This window comes from Bos indicus, chromosome 5 (assembly GCF_029378745.1).
Source record: "Bos indicus isolate NIAB-ARS_2022 breed Sahiwal x Tharparkar chromosome 5, NIAB-ARS_B.indTharparkar_mat_pri_1.0, whole genome shotgun sequence".
Taxonomy (NCBI): Eukaryota; Metazoa; Chordata; class Mammalia; order Artiodactyla; family Bovidae; genus Bos; species Bos indicus.
In genome coordinates, this window is record NC_091764.1 from 9,981,124 (window position 1) to 10,000,000 (window position 18,877).

General features: G+C 36.9%; 1 protein-coding gene across 1 annotated transcript in view; it reads left to right on the top strand.

Moving 5' to 3' along the window:
• OTOGL (otogelin like) overlaps positions 1–18,877 on the top strand; it is a 175,505-nt gene that overhangs the window by 97,158 nt on the left and 59,470 nt on the right. Inside the window, exons 27-34 of the mRNA XM_070788849.1 lie at positions 355–504; positions 1,443–1,562; positions 6,835–6,951; positions 7,795–7,951; positions 8,608–8,634; positions 14,280–14,447; positions 16,191–16,469; positions 18,700–18,817. Coding sequence (XP_070644950.1) covers positions 355–504; positions 1,443–1,562; positions 6,835–6,951; positions 7,795–7,951; positions 8,608–8,634; positions 14,280–14,447; positions 16,191–16,469; positions 18,700–18,817 — 1,136 coding nt within the window. The remainder of the gene's footprint in view (positions 1–354; positions 505–1,442; positions 1,563–6,834; positions 6,952–7,794; positions 7,952–8,607; positions 8,635–14,279; positions 14,448–16,190; positions 16,470–18,699; positions 18,818–18,877) is intronic.

Consider the following 18,877-nt stretch of genomic DNA (forward strand, 5'->3'; position numbering starts at 1 on the left):
CCGGCCAGGGTGGGCGGTTTCAGTCAGTGTGCTTCCCCTAACAAATCCGCCTAATGTACTCTATGCCCATGCCTTGACTGCTCTTCTGTATAACTGAAATACCTTTTTCTCTTTGCCCATTTATCTATCTTGAGCCTATCTACCGGTTTGTGTCTTGTTATCAATTTTATGTTTTTCCTATTTTATTCATTTGTTTTGTCTTTTGTTATAAACTTAAGGAAAGATAGGGGTAAGCAAAAATACTAGTACATAGATATTTATTGACGGATATTAATTTAATTAATGTTTGCATTTTGGTGAGAAAATAAGAAATTCATTTTTTTCTTTATTATGTTTTTTCCCTTTTTTTTGAAGAAACGATCAGGTTTTTTTCTGGAAAATAAACCAACATATCAGCTGTGGAAGGCAGGGTACTACATGGTAGTATACTTTCCAGAGAAAGACATCACTATTCTTTGGGATAAAAAGACAACCATCCATATCAAAGTTGGACCATGGTGGAAGGTAAGTCAACCTATTTGGTAGGTCAGTCCAAATGAGATACAAGAAATGAAATTGCATTGGACTTTTTAATGTTTTATGGAAATAAAATGATTGATGAAATGAGATATTTCTCAAATGATTGAGAAATGTTATATTTTTAGAATAACTAACTCAGATCCCAGGGAAGAGTAACTTTACCTTGTGTTGCATACTCTTCTTAACTTCAACTTTACAGTGTCCAGTTTTCCAAAGTTACTTAGTTAAGCTTTTATTCCCACTCCCTACAGTACGATTATATGATATTGTTTGTAATACGGTTGGATTTATTACAATTTGTGTTCCATCTTTTCCTCCATTTTCCAGATATTTTTAAGCTTATATACAGTAAAATTCTTTAAAAATGTAAAATAATTTATTTTTATGATCTTCAATTCTATGAATTTCAACAAATGCATGGAGCTGTGTATCCACCACCACAGTTCTAGAAAGAACAGATCTGTCAGCTTCCAAATTTCTTCTGCGTTGCCCTTTTTTTGTCAGTGGCTACTTCTTACCCTTCACTCTGGGCAACCGCCGTATAGTTTTCCCTTTTCTGGATACAGTATAAATGAAATCACGCAATATATAGTCCTCTGGGACTGACTGCTTTGACTTGATGAGACCATTCAAGATTCATTAGTATTTTTGAATAAATGAATTGTTTGCCCCTGTTTACTGCTGGGCGATGCTCTTGTTGTATGGATGTACTGGTTTATTTGATCCATTAACGGTTGAACACTCAGTCTGGATTGTTTACAGTTCTTTTCAATTTATATTTGACATTGTTTTAATGATTGCTTATTATTAAATATTGTATTAAATATTATTAGATATTTTTATTATTTTAGATGTTTAAAATTTTAGTCCTTAAATGTTGAAATGAATAAAGAATATTTCATGGTAATTTTCTTTTCCTTTAGAACAAATTATCTGGATTATGTGGAAACTTTGACAAATGTACTTCAAATGATATGACCACATCCAATAACTTGGAAGTGAGAAATGCCCAGGTATTTGGAGATAGTTGGGCATTAGGACAAGTAAGTGGGATATATATATTTTAGAACAAAACAAATATTTTCTGGTGTACTTATCCACTAAAACATTTTATTCTTACAGGAAATTTATTTAGGTAATACTATTTTATGTAGTATTTGTGTAGTAATTTATAGTTGACAAAGTCAAACTGCTTTTACATTTAATTTCTCATGCAATCCTTGTTACAATCTGTTAATATAAAGGGTATTGACTCCATATTACAGATGAAGAAACTGAGGCTTAGGAAGGTTAAATTCCTTGTCTACTATTGTGTTTCCAGAAAGTCACAGAGATGATGTTCAAATTCTCATCTTCTAATCTCATGCTTTTCCTTTCTATCGCTCTTTCAATGTATTTATGTTTCTAATGATGTATTTTTATTCAACTCAAGGTAATGAATAAATGAAGAAAGAATTTCTTAACATTTGTTCTCCAGACATGGCTGTGTGTGGGGTGGGGTAAAGAGTGAATTCATAGCCAACTACCTTAGGGAGCAGTTAGGATGAATTAAGTCAGGCATATTTCTTTTTTGAAGGATTTCTTGAGGCATTATATGCCTTCAGGAGAGGGATGTGTTTGAAGGAATTCCCAAATTTACTGACACAGAGCTTATGTTTTGTATATCAGTTCTCAAAGAAATAGTTTTCTATGGGACACAATCTGAGAAACGCTGAACTAAGAAAACAGTCAAAATGGAAATTTGTTCTACTCTTTTCTTCTTCTTTTTTAAACCTATTTTTTATAACTAAAAATAGAGTCTGCAGCTACAATTTCCTGGTTGGTTACTATTTGATTAGTTGTTTTACGATTTTGCCTAGTTTACTAATATATCTAAATCTCTTTAAAAAATTAAAAGGGGATTGGGGTTAAACATTCACCCAATTTAGTAAAATTTAAGCAGTATATTTCATTGTGGTCTACATTAAAAATTATAAAGATTTTATTTTTTGATATAAAATAAATTAAGGAGTATTTAATTTATAATCATACTTAAATATTTAGACCAAAGAATTTTAAACTCATTTATACCTAATAGACAAAGCTGAAAATTTAAAAAAAAAATTCATTCAGTAAGTTCTGCTTAGCACTTAATGTTTTCCAAGAGATATGAACACATAATGTGATTAAAACAGCCACTGACCTTGGGAATTTGGTTTAGCAGATGAGGTAGAAAAGTTAACAATGGCACTATGAGACAGGTGCTTTGATATAGGTGTATACAACATGGAGTTTGTGGTCAAAGGAAGATGCCGTTGAGTTGATTCTCACAAGACTCACAGGCACTATAAAACGGAAGGTGATGGGAAAGAGGGTGGCAGCAAAGGAAGGAGCAGCCCTTTAGAAGGCATCAGGAAGACTAGAGTGAGTATGGCGCCTGTGTGCTAAGTTGCTTCTGTTGTGTGCGACTCTTTGTAAGTCCATGGACTATAGTCCATCAGGCTCCTCTCTCCATGGGATTTTCCAGGGGAGAATACAGGAGTGAGTTCTCATGCCCTCCTGCATGGGATTTTCCCAAGCCACGGACTGAACCCATGTCTCACATTTCCTACACTGGCAGGCAGGTTCTTTACCACTAGCGCCACCTGGGGAGAAGGCAATGGCAACCCACTCCATTGTTCTTGCCTGGAGAATCCCAGGGACGGGGGAGCCTGGTGGGCTGCTGTCTATGGGGGCGCACAGAGTCAGACACGACTGAAGCGACTTAGCAGCAGCAGCAGCAGTGCACCCTGGGAAGCCTGAGCATAGTGGTTGTTTTTGTTTGGTTGCTCAATCACGTCTGACTATTTGTGACCCCATGGACTGCAGCACGCCAGGCTTCCCTGTCCTTCACCATCTCCTGGAGCTTGCTCAAACTCACGTCCATTGAGTCGGTTATGCCATCTAACTATTTTGTTCTCTGTCGTCCACTTCTTCTGCTTCCAGTCTTTCCCAGCATCAGGGTTTTTTCTAAAGAGTCAGTTCTTCACATCAGGTGACCAAAGTATTGGAGCTTCAGCTTCAGCATCAGTCCTTCCAATGAATATTCAGAACTGATCTCCTTTAGAATGGACTGGTTTGATCTCTTTGCAGTCCAAGGGACTCTCAAGAGTCTTCTCCAACACCACAGTTCAAAAGCATCAATTCTTCAGCATTCAGCCTTCTTAATGGTCCAGCTCTCACATCCATACATGACTACTGGAAAAACCATAGCTTTGACTAGACAGACATTTTTGTTGGCAAAGTAATGTCTGTACTTTACTGTCTAGGTTTGTCATAGCTTTTCTTCCAAGGAGCAAGCGTCTTAATTCCATGGCTGCAGTCACCATCTGCAGTGATTTTGGAGCCCAAGAAAATAAAATCTGCCACTGTTTCCATCGTCTCCCCATCTATATGCCATGAAATGATGGGACCGGATGCCATGATCTTTGTTTTTTGAATGTTGAGTTTTAAGCCAGCTTTTTCATGCTCCTCTTTCACCTTCATCAAAAGGCTGTTTAGGTCCTCTTTGCTTTCTTCCATAAGGATGGTATCATCAGCATATCTGAGGTTATTGATATTTCTCCCCATAGTCTTGATTCCAGCTTGTGAGTCATCCAGCCTGGCATTTCGTATGCTGGACTCTGCATAGAAGTTAAATAAACAGGGTAACAACATACAGTCTTGACATACTCCTTTCCCAGTTTTGGACCAGTCCGTTGTTCCATGTCTGGTTCTGTTTCTTCTTGTTCTGCATACTGATTTCACAGGAGGCAGGTAAGGTGGTCTGGTATCCCCTTCTCTTTAAGAGTTTTCCAGTTTGTTGTGATCCACACAGTCAAAGGCTTTAGGGTAGTCAATGAAGCAGAAGTAGATGTTTTTCTGGAACTCTCTTGCTTTTTCTATGATCCAACGGATGTTGTCAATTTGATCTCTCATTCCTCTGCCTTTTCTAAATCCAGTTTGAACACCTGGAAGGCTCTTGGTTCATGTACTGTTGAAGCCTAACTTGAGAATTTTGAGCATTACTTGCTAGCATATATATGAGTAAAACTGTGTGGTAGTTTGAACATTCTTTGGCATTGCCCTTATTTGGGACTGGAATGAAAACTGACCTTTTCCAGTCCTGTGGCTGCTGCTGAGTTTTCCAAATTTGCTGGCATATTGAGTGCAGCACTTTCACAGAATCATCTTTTAGGATTTTAAATAGCTCAGCTGGAATTCCATCACCTCCACTAGCTTTGTTTGTAGTGATACTTCCTAAGTCCCACTTGACTTCACATTCCAGGATGTCTGGCTCTAGGTGAGTGGTCACATCATTGTGGTTATCTGGGTCATGAAGATTGTTTTTATACAGTTCTTCTGTGTATTCTTGCCATCTCTTCTTAATACCTTCTGCTTCTGTTAGGTTCATACTGTTTCTGTTCTTTATTGTGCCCAACTTTGCATGAAATGAGTCCTTGGTATTTCTAATTTTCTTGAAGAGATCTCTAGATCTTTCCCATTCTGTTGTTTTCCTCTATTTCTTTGCATGGATCACTTAGGAAGGCTTTCTTATGTCTCCTTGCTATTCTTTGGAACTCTGCAGTCAGATGGGTATGTCTTTCCTTTTCTCCTTTGCCTTTAGCTTCTCTTGTCTCATCTGCTCGCTGTAAGGCTTTCTCAGACAAACATTTTCCCCTTTGAATTTCTTTTTCTTGGGGATGGTTTTGATCACTGCCTCCACAAACCTCTGTCCATAGTTTTTCAGGCACTCTGTCTATCAGGTCTAATCCCCTGAATCTATTTGTCACTTCAAGTGTATAATTGTAAGGGGTTTGATTTAGGTCATACCTGAATGGTCTAGTGATTTTCCCTACTTTCTTCAATTTAAGTCTGAATTTGGCAATAAGGAGTTCATGATCTGAGTATGGTACCTTACAGGAATTTTATGTAATTCATTATGGCTGTGGTAGATGGTCTGAAGTAGGGAATGGCTGGAATGCAAATTACAGGGCTGCGATATTCGTGTGCTAGGATCTAGACACGAAGGCTGTTAACTAGGCGGTTGTAATCCAACTCAGAAATGTTACATTTTGAAGATTTAGAAAACTGTTCAAATCTGAGAGACCTTAAACATCAGACTCTGTTGAAAGGGTTGCCAAATGAAGGATTGATTTGGAGAATTCAAGGAAGTCTCCTGTCTTTCTGGATTACTGGTTAGACACTGGTGCTCTTCTACAAGACAGGGCAAAGAGGAAAGTTGGTGGTAGGGGGCAGTGGGGACAAGACAGTGGTGTAGAGAAAAATACAGGTTAGGATATGTTGAGAGAGAAGTGACAGAGATTTTATGTGGAAATGAGACTTCAGAAAAGAGACCTGGGATGGGAATATGGAAATGTCCAAGTTTGGAGATTTCAGAAAAGAGATCTGGGATTCAGCAGTTACTATTATATACAGGAAGCTTCCCTTGTGGCTCAGCTGGTAAAGAATCCACGCACAATGCAGGAAACCTGGCTTCGATCCCTGGGTTTGGAAGAATCCCTGGAGAAGGGAAAGGCTACCCACTCCAGTATTCTGGCTTGGAGAATTCCATGGACTGTATAGTTCATGGGGTCACAGAGTCTGCTGAAGGCTTGAGAAGTGTATAGAATGAAAAAAATAAAGACTTGAAGGTCAAGCCTTGCAGAGAAGGGAAGTGGAATGAGGATGGGGAATAGCAGCGAATGAATCAGGAGGAAACCCACCGGAAAATGTTGCCACCAGAAACACGTGAGCCATGTAAGAAGGATAAAGTACTAAACAGAGTCAGAGACAGGGAGAGATCAGGTGAGACGAAGACGGAGACGTTGCCTTTATATTTAGTAATGAGGAGACAATGATCACCTTTTCCAGGCCGGTTTGAGGGAGGTGGATTAGGAGAGGCAGAGACCAAATTGCTGAGTATCCGGGAGGCAAGCTGTAGCTGCTTGAATATATGTGACTCCTCAGAGGATGGCTTGTGATAGAAATGAAAGCCGTGAAAATTAAAGGAAAAAGAATAATTTGCTTATGGAAAATTTTTAGTCATGTAACACTACAGTGGAGAGTTTAAAAATTATTTAACTTCACTCTCTAATATTGTCATGGCTTTAACAGTAAATTTAGTTACTTTCAAAAATAACATATGCTATTAACATGAGCCAGCTGAGCACAGGTGCTTTCGGTAAAGTCTGTCTAAAAGAATGAGAATATATTAGATATGATTGTAGTGGTTGAAGTCAGATTAGGTTACTCTGGTTTCAGCTTCAGAAATTTCCTCGTTGGAAACTTTCTTTTCTCCCTTAACTTTTTCCACAGTGCAAAACCCCGGTTGAATCATTTAAACCCTGCGAGGCACATCAGAACAAATTTCCTTATGCCAAGAAAGAATGCTCCATTCTGTACAGCGATGCTTTTGCTTCTTGTCGCAATGTGGTGAGTGAATACTTTATTAAACTTTCCAACTTAAACAACTACTGCAGTGTCTATAATACTGAGATTAACTGGACAAATAATTTAGCTGCCCATTGGTTTTTTAGGTATACTACCTAACCCTTATTAGGAAGACCGATTTGGTCATTTGTTTTTCTGTAGAACTGGCACATTAGGTAATTTACATTCTTCCTCATGTCATCTTATTAACAGAGTACATTTGTACATAATATTTGTTAATGGTCTTTTTCAGCTTACGAAACATTTTTATGTCCATTATCAAAACTATAAATCCTTAGTTTTCTTTGGAGAACAACACCGAATGGCATTCTTCTCCTTAACCCAAAGTATAGTTTAAAATGATTATTAGTGGCACATTTAAAATAGTTTTAGAAGCACATCCCAAGATGGAATGTAATTTATTTAGACATTAACTTTCTAAATGTCTTTCCAACATAACAATTTTAGATCCCAATAGAAGTTTTTAAAAGTAGCTTAAGATGTTATTAAAAACAAAGTACGTTTGGAAGCAGAACATTCTTTTAATGCCATGCAAATATGCCAATAATGAAACAAAATATGAATCTGTTGTATTGAAGATATTGAAATTGTATTTGTCAGTCCTATTCCCTGTTTTGCTAGTTCTTTGATCTTACATTTGCCTAATAAATTCTTTTCATTTGGGCAAATAGAGGTTTGAGATATTTAGAACTCTCTAGGTGGCAGTGTTAAGCTGATTATAGCAAATTTTGAAAATCTACCAGTTAGTTTTCTTTTAGAAGGCTGAATTTTAATCAACTGTAGTTAGTACATTTTGAAATTAATTTATCTTTTACTTCATTTCAGATTGATGTCACTTCTTTTGCTAAAAATTGTCATGAAGACACATGTAACTGTAATCTTGGTGGGGATTGTGAATGCTTATGCACAAGCATAGCAGCATATGCATACAAGTGCTGTCAGGAAGGGGTTTCTGTTCACTGGAGATCACCTACTCTTTGTTGTGAGTACCCTAGTTAGAACATCATTAGGTGGGAAGCTTATAAGGAGATTCATGTTGTCTTATCTTAGAAATGATACCATGGAACTCATGGAAATCAAATTTAAGATGAGTAAATTTTATATTCTTTTGATGAGGTATATAAATTGTAGTATAGCTAAAGGACTTATAAAAGAAACTTTGAAGTAAGTTTTTCTGTTCTGTGTTTGACTTATCACTGTAACATTTGAACTATAAATTATATACCATCCTTGGAGAAATTGTTTATAACTCTCTTATGGCTATGAAATTCCACTGTTCTGGTAATAAGAAACATTGTTTTAAAAACATCATTTTGTATTTGTATTCAGATTTGACCTTTTAAACTTTTCATTTACTCCTATAGATAGTACATCATCCGATAAACAGCTTATGATTTTAACCCTTTTAGCGAACTATAGACTGGCTAATATATTTGCCTACCTATAAAATAATCTTAGGAAATTTTATAAATTATTAATAGTACTCTTAAAGAATCCTCTTAGCTTAGAGAAAATTCCCAAATAATGATGTCATTCTGAGTTCTTTCACCTGGTTATTGGTAAATCATATTTTCCACATATTCAAGATAAGTGCTCAGATTCTTATTTAGTTTAACATTTCTTCTTTTATCTTTTTAGCACTTGATTGTGAATACTACAATGAAGGTATGTGAGAATATCAGGATACTATTTAATTAATGTATCTTTGGATTCACAGTTTTTGAACAACTTTTCTGGGAACAGAGTATAAGTAGTTCATAATTTGTCATACAGTTAATCCTTGAACAAGGCAGGGGTTGAGGGCACTAACCCTCCGCAATTGGTCACCTTCGTATTTACAGTTCTACACTCTCAGATTCAACCGACCATGGATTGTGTTGTTCAGTTGCTTAAACTGTGTATAACTCTTTTGTGACCCCATAGACTGTAGCCCGCCAGGCTCCTCTGTTCATGGAATTTTGGAGGCAAGAATGCTGGTGTGGGTTGACATTTCCTTCTCTGGAGGATCTTTCCAACCCAGGAATCAAATCCACGTCTCCTACATTGGCAGGCAGATTCTTACACTGAGCCACCAGGGAGCCCCACAGTGCTATATGCTTCCTATTGAAACAAATCTGCTTAGAAGTGGACTTGCACAGTTCAAATCATGTTGTTTGTGTCAACTGTATGACTCAGTGAAAGCCATTGCCTTCTAAAATGTATCTAAATTTCTAAGTATTTGTGTTAAAATTTATTCCCTTGAAAAATAATAGTGTTGTAACTAAGTTCTCAGCACCTAGGAAGCTCTTAGTAGTCCTAGAATGACATGAAGGGATGAATGAATGAGTAAAGTTAGCTAATTTTTTTGGTAAAAAGGATGAAGGATATACATACCTTTTAGCATTATGAATAAAAATGGACATTGTTTGACCTCTATTATGCTGTGGAAACTAAAGAAAGAAATAATAATATAGAAATTTGTTTAGCCATCATTTTACAGAAAATAATTACTTATATATTATTAGAATGAGAACTTACTGATTTAGTAATAATGAAAGTATCCCAGTCCCCCAAACATTCAAATTTGCAACTGGAAGTCTAAGAGGAGTCATTTCAGTTCAGTCTCTCAGCTGTGTCTGACTCTCTGCGACCCTGTGGACTGCAGCACACCAGGCTTCCCTGTCCATCACCAACACCCGGAGTCTACTCAAACCCATGTCCATCGAGTCGGTGATGCCATCCAGCCATCTCATCCTCTGTCGTCCCCTTCTCCTCCTGCCTTCAATCTTTCCCAGCATCAGGGTCTTTCCCAATGAGTCAATGAGTCTAAGAGGAGGTGCTGCCTAAAACCAAGACATAGATATAGGAGACTGAGCATTATATCCTCTTTGAAAATGCCAGACATTAGCAGAACCGATGCTGCTTTTTGTCAAACCTATTTGATGAGGAAGGCCTAGCCACTGAAACCTAATTCAGACAAAAAAAGATGATCCAGGGAGGTGTACATTTTATTAGTAACTGGGCAAAAACCCATGATGAACAGGTTAGATTTACAGTTATAGGAGAGCTGACCCATTACAGAAAAAACCCGAACCACCAATCCAAAGTGTTTTTGGTGATTTACTGAGCCAAGGAGAAATCTGTCAAGTATAAAAATACTTGTGTGAAAGTGCTGCACTCAATATACCAGCAAATTTGGAAAACTCAGCAGTGGCCACAGGACTGGAAAAGGTCAGTTTTCATTCCAATCCCAAAGAAAGGCAATGCCAAAGAATGCTCAAACTACTGCACAATTGCACTCATCTCACATGCTAGTAAAGTAATGCTCAAAATTCTCCAAGCCAGGCTTCAGCAATACGTGAACCGTGAACTTCCAGATGTTCAAGCTGGTTTTAGAAAAGGCAGAGGAACCAGTGATCAAATTGCCAACATCCTCTGGATCATGGAAAAAGCAAGAGAGTTCCAGAAAAACATCTATTTCTGCTTTATTGACTATGCCAAAGCCTTTGACTGTGTGGATCATAATAAACTGTGGAAAATTCTGAAAGAGATGGGAATACCAGACCACCTGACCTGCCTCTTGAGAAACCTATATGCAGATCAGGAAGCAACAGTTAGAACTGGACATGAATTAACAGACTGGTTCCAAATAGGAAAAGGAGTACGTCAAGGCTGTGTATTGTCTCCCTGCTTATTTAACTTATATGCAGAGTACATCATGAGAAATGCTGGGCTGGAAGAAGCACAAGCTGGAATCAAGATTGGAGGGAGAAATATCAATAACCTCAGATATGCAGATGACACTACCTTTATGGCAGAAAGTGAAGAGGAACTAAAAAGCCTCTTGATGAAAGTGAAAGTAGAGAGTGAAAAAGTTGGCTTAAAGCTCAACATTCAGAAAACGAAGATCATGGCATCCGGTCCCATCACTTCATGGGAAATAGATGGGGAAACAGTGGAAACAATGTCAGACTTTACTTTTTTGGGCTCCAAAATCACTGCAGATGGTGACTGCAGCCATGAAATTAAAAGATGCTTACTCCTTGGAAGAAAAGTTATGACCAACCTAGATAGCATATTCAAAAACAGAGATATTACTTTGCCAACAAAGATCTGTCTAGTCAAGGCTAGTCAAGGATACTATGTTATTAAAATACTTAAATTATTCAAAGCAAATGCAGAGATAAAAGACTGTGATTCTGTAGGAGGAAATGTTTTTAAAAGTAGGAAACTTCAGAGGTTGCTGCTGAGATGAGTTTATAACCCCTCATACAATGACTTTCTATAATATTTTCATGTTCATTTTTATGGAATTTGCTAAAAATATAAAGGTTCTGTTGCTATAAGGAGTAGAAGACTTCAATATTTTGCTAAAAATTGTTACATAAGTTTTTAAGTTCAGAGTGATTTTGTTGGATCGGATATACTTGTTGCAGCTGCTGCTAAGTCGCTTCAGTCGTGTCTGACTCTGCAGTCCCATAGACGGCAGCCCACCAAGCTCCCCCATCCCTGGGATTCTCCAGGCAAGAACACTGGAAGGGGTTCGAAAATACTTAATACTGTGTAAATAATCAATACAGGAAATGATTGCTTTTAGTATAAGAAATTATAATTCGCCCTACAGAAGATTAATGATAAAGTCAATGACTTTTGCCCTCAATTGCTAGTGAAAATGCTGGAAAATAATTCACATGCAAGATATCCATCAACTGGGAGTCGATTCAAAAGCTTTCAATTTTTATACAAATGGATTTCTCAGATGACAATTGTCTCTTCACATTGCTGTAGGAAGGCACTTGTCTTGTAGGGGAGAGAATATTTTGTTTAGTGGTCTGTCTCCTTTCTCCTATTCTCCTCTTGGACATCTGTGCCTGAGGGTGCTTGGAGCTCACAAGCTGTATTTGTATATGTCTTCTTCATTTTGAATTGTATTTCATAATTTATACATCTATGTATCCATTTGTACATTATTTACATAACACAAATCTATGTATTTATACGTTTATGTATATTTTCTTCTTAAAAGTCTAGGTTACTTCTGTCTTTCCTAGAAAATGAACTTGTAGTTGGTGGAGATGATGATGCAGTTCTCTTTGGATGTTATAGGTATTAACTCCCAGAGAAACTGTGCAGGGTATACATTTGTAACCGCTCATAAAGTCTTCACTGCATCTGATCAGTTCCATCTTGGTGTGGGAGCAAAGGTTTTCAAATCTCCATGTGTCCTCAAGGTGTCTGAAAGTGAAAGTCGCTCAGTAGTGTCTGACTGTTGCGACCCCATGGCCTGTAGCCTGTCAGGCTCCTCTGTCCATTGAGTTCTCCAGGCAAGAATACTGAAGTGGGTAGCTGTTTCTTTCTCCAAGGGATCTTTGCAACCCAGGGATTGAACGCAGGTCTCCCACACTGTAGGTGGATTTTTGACCATCTAAGCCCAACTGTGTCTGGGTCCCTACTAAAGCTCTTCCGTCATGGCTTAGAAGTGTCTCGTTGATGAGTCAGTGGATGGGACGATGCTTGAGAATGACTTGTTCTAGAACCCCTTCTCCTGGCCCTTGTGATGGAAATTTTGGGTCTTGCTCGCCTTCCTGTTTGGAAGACTTTTAAACCCTCTAATTCAATTATCTTCTCCCCTTCTCTTATGCCTGGTCTTGGTCCTGAAAGGGGAAAAACACAGGTGGTTGATTTCTTTTTTTTTCCCCTCCATCTTAAGAATAGGCTGGGAAAGGAAAACTGTCCTTGAGATAAAAACTAGAGAAAAGAGGAAAAATGAAATTCACTGAGGGCAACCAGATTGATCTTTTATGAAATCACCTACCACACCTATATTAGAATTTTATATAACCTACAACAAAAATATCTAAATATAACTGTAGAAAGTACACAGCTAATAATTATGTAATTTTGATAATTCAGCAGAAACATCAAAATTTTATAGTACCTCACTTATTTTAAAATGTTAAATGTCATAAAGATTGGGTTGAAGGTAAACTGACCTTATTGTCATGAAACAATGCATAAGTTTATTTTGAATATCAGTGAGCTTTTAAAATAAATTATATACTTTTCTTTCTAAGATGAAGTTCTTAGAAATATTACTTTGAGTTTCAGGTTTAGTTCTATACTAACTAGTTTATTTTTTACTACAGTATTTTCCACTTTATATGAAGTGATATAAGTGCATAGAAATGATAACATAAGTAAAATGACACTTGACTTCTCTATTCAGCGTCATCTTATTTTTCTTCTCTATAGACATACCTCACTGATGACATTCAATAATTCCCAAAACAGTAAAATATTATATATCATATCTGTGAATTCTGTTTTAATGCAATGAACCTACTAAGGAGAAATGATGTTTAGAAGACTAACAAAATACCTTCCATTGATAGAACTAAACTTAAGTTTATGGACAGTAGAATATTAAAATATCAAAGTGAAAGTTTACCTAGACAAGTATCTTCACAGAGGTGAGAAAATGTGAGGTCTAGAAATCTTGTCAACCTTTTATTCATCACTGCTGAGTATTCGTGTATGTATACATATACACACACATTCATGTACATACATATTCTAAATTACATATTCTAGGGACTTCCCTGGTAGTCTAGTGGTTAAGACTTTGCCTTTCAATGAAGGGGGTGTGGGTTCAATCCCTGGTCAGGAAGCTAAGATCCCACATGCCTCATGGCCAAAAAACCAAAACATAAAAACAGAAGCAATATTATAATGAATTCAATAAAAAACTTTAAAAAATGGTCCACATCAAAAGAAATAAATTACACATTCTAAATACATATGTATATATTCCAGATCAATATAATGTATCCTTTTTAATAATTTTATTTACTCATTTATTTTTGGCTCTACTGGGTCTTGGTTGCTGTGCTGGCTATTCTCTGGTGGAGAGTGAGAGTGAGTCTCGAGTGGCAATATGTGGGCTTCTTGTTGTGGTGGCACAGGCTCCAGGGGTCACGGGCTTCAGCAGTTGTGCTGTGTGAACTCAGTAATTGTGGCGCCAGGGCTCCAGAGCACAGGTTCGATAGTTGTGGCACATGGACTTAGTCGCTCTGGGTCACGTGGGAGCTTCCCCGACTAGGGATTGAACTGGAGTCTTCTGCTTTGGCAGACAGATTCTTTACCACTGAGCAACCAGGGAAGCCCCGATATGGTCTTTTTGAAAAGAGTTCAGTTATTTTGTTAATGATAAATGTTTAAATGCTCAATGATTTTGGAGTACTTTTGTTATTAAAATTTATTCCATTGAAATGATAGCTTGAAATGTAAAAATCCTATGCAAATTTATGATTCTCTCATTTGCATTTGACTAGGGCTTGGAGAAGGACCATATATGCTGGCAAGTTACGGGCAGACTGGCCTTATTCTGGGAGCCAATATAACCAGTGGAAGCATTTTCTCTCTGCCAAGAAGTAGTATTCGTGGCAGTTTATTTTTTAATTTTATGATCACTCCAGGCCTTTTCAAAGAGAAGGCATCATGTAAGTAGAAGTTGCAACTGAAAATAAGGATGTAGTTTACCATTGACTCTTTTCATTTATTCATGCAGTAAATATTAATTGGGGAATTTAATATGTTTATGACATCTTTCTAGGTGCTCTAAATGATTTGAAATAAAATAAGACACTGGCACACGAACCAGCTCTCTCTTTTGTGTATAAAATCATTTCTTTGCTTATCTATTGGCATATATATAGATGCAATTAGAATTGCAATTGTTTGTTCGGGTTTATGGTCCTTGGTAAAGCACAGCTTCAATTTTCATTCTATTGGTCACAGAATTTAATTTGAAACTTTTGACTATTTTTAAAATAGTCTGCTGATAATTAACATGTGAAAGATTTTAATACCAGATTAAAGAAAAAAGTCATAATTTAATATCAAGGAAGTTAAATTAAGAGCATAAATCAAAGTCTAGACAGTCATTGAGACAGACTGTTATCCGTATGTGGCCTTGTCTCTCTTGGTACCTGGGTCCACATTTACTGGCTTGCCCCTGCAGATTTATACTGGTTGTATCCACTTGGCATCTATTCTAACTGATGATTTGTGTCTCTTTCTGATGTGTGATGTTCAGGGTACATTGTTACTATTCTAACCCTGCTTAGAACCATGCATGGTGTGTTCTATAAACAAAGGAAATATTTATTGAATGAATGAATCTGACATAACTTATACTAATGTAGAGAACTCTCCTGATTTCCCAGTTAAAATAAATTGCTCTATTCTTGTAAAAAGAGCTCCTTTAGTTCTTTGATTCTATGAAAACACCTATCACAGTCTAAGTTTTCATTTATGCGTTATATGTTTTTTCTTTTATAATTTTTAAATTCTTCTTTTCATATTCCAGTGCTCAATGGAAGGGTTTGTATATTGTAGGACACAGTGAATGCTTTTTGAATCATTTATTGGACTTGAGAGAGCTCTTTATTGTATAACTTAAAATAATTGATGTTTTTAATAGAAAAATCCTTAGGTCAAATTAAGTAAGACCTAAAGAAATTAATGCCTAAGAAATTAAATCTAAGAGCTCAATTAAGAGACTTATGCCATGGGTTTTACAAATACAGGGGAAACTTTTAAAGCACATAACAAAAAAGCATGACACTGCTCAAATGCTTTGTAGTTGTTCATTAGCTTTTTGATCATCTCTAGGGAAATAAGACAATAAGGTTGAGCAAACAGTCATTTCTTAATGCAGTAGAATCACTTGAAAGAACATTTGCTCATTAAGAATTCAGTGATATTGAAATGCAGTGACATGTCTAAATTGATCTGTTTCTCTATTTCTTTTTCTTTTCTATCATCCAATTTAGCCATTTATAGATTTTGTACATTTGAAAATGCTAAAGCTTGCAAGTGCAAATGTATGTCCAATTAATTATTCAACTATTTGTATAGAGTTGTACATTCTGGGGTCCTAGGTTGACATTTATTTTTTTTTCTTCCTCCGTGAACATGATCAATTATTTTAAAACATAGAACTTGTGAAAGCCTGATATTTTTAGAGCTGTCACTCTTATGCATTGCATGAAAATATAATTTTTTCCTTTAGAGATCTGTAATTCATTCCTAAAATCTTTGAGAATGGCATTAACTATTCATGACAGTTGTACATTTCTGTTTTTGTCGGCCTTATACATGAATTTTACAACGCCAGTGCTGATGATCCGCCTTCTCCAGAGAACCCAGGGAGTTGTCTAACAGACTGCTCTGTTTTCCAGCATTGGCACTTGTTTCCTTGGAATCTGCCGAAAGGCCCAACTACTTTCTCTGTGTCCACGATGACGACACTCTTAGTTTGAAACTGTGGGAAGCGAATTCAGCCTTTCATCGGAGAGCTACGTTTTTTCACCATCAGGACCTCTGGATTCCTGGGTACAGCGCTTTTGAGTTATACAGCAAGAAAGGCTTTTTCATTATATTGACAGATTCTAGTGCCAAAGCATCAAAATATGATGATTCTGAAGAATTTAAACGCTTAAGTAGCTTCAGTGTGGAAGGTATGTGTCCTGAGATGTCCATATATTAAGTAGATAATTTAAGGAGTGACAAAAAATATATTAGATTTTTAACTTAAAAATTATTTTAATGTGTATAATTAGTTGTATGACCTTAGTGAGTTTCTTAACCTCCTTATCCTTAAGTTTACACATCTGTCTCATGGAAGAAATAATACCTACTTTATAGGGTTATTTTGCTACATAAATTAATGTAGTAAATTGTTTAGAATAGCCTTAAATGACATTATTTTTTAGGATTGCCTCAATTTTTACTTTCAGTGCTGTCTGAGCTTTGGAAATAGAGCTTACCCATTTCTTCTTCTTGTAGAGTTTTGTATCTACTTTTTCTTTCATAGACGGCTACTTCTCACTTAGTCTGATTCTTTATGACGAAGACGATGTGTTTCTCTCTTTGAATACTTCGAATACTTTGAATGCTTTGAATGTGTTCTTTGAATACTTTGGAGTCCAATTGTACTGACCTCTAGATTTTTCTGGTTCAGCAGAATCCCCGTCTTATTTCTAGAGATCCTTGCAGTTCTATAGCTATTGAATTTTCTAAATTTCAGAGAGGAATCCTCACTGCCTCACCCAGTGTTTAAAAGTCATGCTTTATTTTCAAAACCTAAGAGCTCAATATTTGCCTTGGGTCTCCCAAATTTTTTCATTCTAACCAACTTTTCTAAGTCATTTCTAAGAAAGCTAATCATTTGCTTTTTTTGTTGTGGTTAAATTTCTATAAATCTGTTTGGATGTTAGAAAATTCAAAGTGAGTCACTCAGTTGTGTCCGACTCTTTGCGACCCCGCACCAGGCTCCTCCGTCCATGGGATTTTCTAGCCAGAGTACTGGAGTGGGTTGCCATTTCCTACTCCAAGGAATCTTCCTGACCCAGGGACTGAACACAGGTCTCCTGCATTGTAGACAGACGCTTTACCATCTGAGCCACCAGGGAAGTCCAAATTCAAATTGAGCTTCAAATTTTTTCAAGAAAGTTTCAAGAAAGTTCAAACTGAGCTTCAAATTTTTGCCTATTGAATGGGGTTCCTGGTCTCATGAGAGTCACTGACATGTGTATACAATATTCTGTAGAGTAAGTGTAATAGTTTTACTTGAGTTTAATTAAAAGTTGAATTTTGAGAGCCTGTATTTCCCCTCCATTACACAAATCCACTCCATCATACCCAGACCCAGTGGCCTTACCTGAGCTTTGGACAACTGCAGTCAATGGCATCATCCGCATCTCAGAAACTCATCTTTGTGGGCTTCCCGAACTTAGGAGACACTCTGGGTTTATTCTAGTCTTGGAACCAATCCTCTTTTATGACCCCTGATTCTAGTAACCCAAGCTTAACTATTATTTTAATATTGAGATGCTTAAGTGCCTTCCAGAAAGCCTCATTTTCCTTCTCATACCTTGGAATTAAATTCCATATCTTAAGTCCAAGTAACATAACCTGTTTCCTGAACTTTCTGCCTTACGGAGCTCTCTTCTTCAGAGATAATCTTGGACTGCTGCAGAAGGACTGCTCTGTGACAGGGGAAGGGGAAAGTATTAGCTGAGTTTGTAGGAGAAAAAGCTTCCATTAAGGGAAGTTTTTGTAACTACGAGCATGCATTATTCAAATCAGTTCATTCATTTATGTCATCAGATAATACTTACCATGTGCAATGAGTTAAATTCTATGAGAAGAACAAAGATGGAGTGTTCTCCTTAAGCTTCATGTCAGGCAATATGTCTTTGGTCTTGCCATTTTCCTAATTGAATTTGGCATGTCACTTGGCTCCTGTTAGCCTCAATTCCCTCATTTATAAAATGGAGATAATATTCACTCAACAGGGTTGTTGCAAGGATAAAATAGAATAATGGACAAAAAGCTATTTTACAAAAACTTAAATTCTAAACAAGTGTGTGCTATTATGATACGTAGATCACTGAACACCAGCAAAACATAAATAAAGGAAGGTGATTTAGAATTGTCCTTAGTCTCCTCCTACCTCTTGCTTTTTTAAATATTTGGAAGAAGAACTAAGATTCTGATGTTCAACCTGAGCATGAAATGCCTTCATCACCAAGCAGTTACACTGTTTCCTCCCCTGCCCCCAACCTCTGCCGCCCTGTCTTTTCAATCAAAAAAGTTTCAAACCCTAAAGGGTTTACTATTAGAAATCACTGCATTCCAAGCTGCCCATTAAAAATATACACAATCTGAACTTCATTTTTTCCCCAGAAATCCAGGCAGCAGTGCCCTACAGGAGGATGTGTGAATGGAAATACGAGCCTTGTGCCACTCCCTGTTTTAAAACCTGCGGTGACCCTGCAGCTCTCGCGTGTAAATTTCTTCCACCGTAAGTCACGTTTAACCACTAATGAACAGATTCTAGCATTAGCAGATTCTGTTCCCAGTG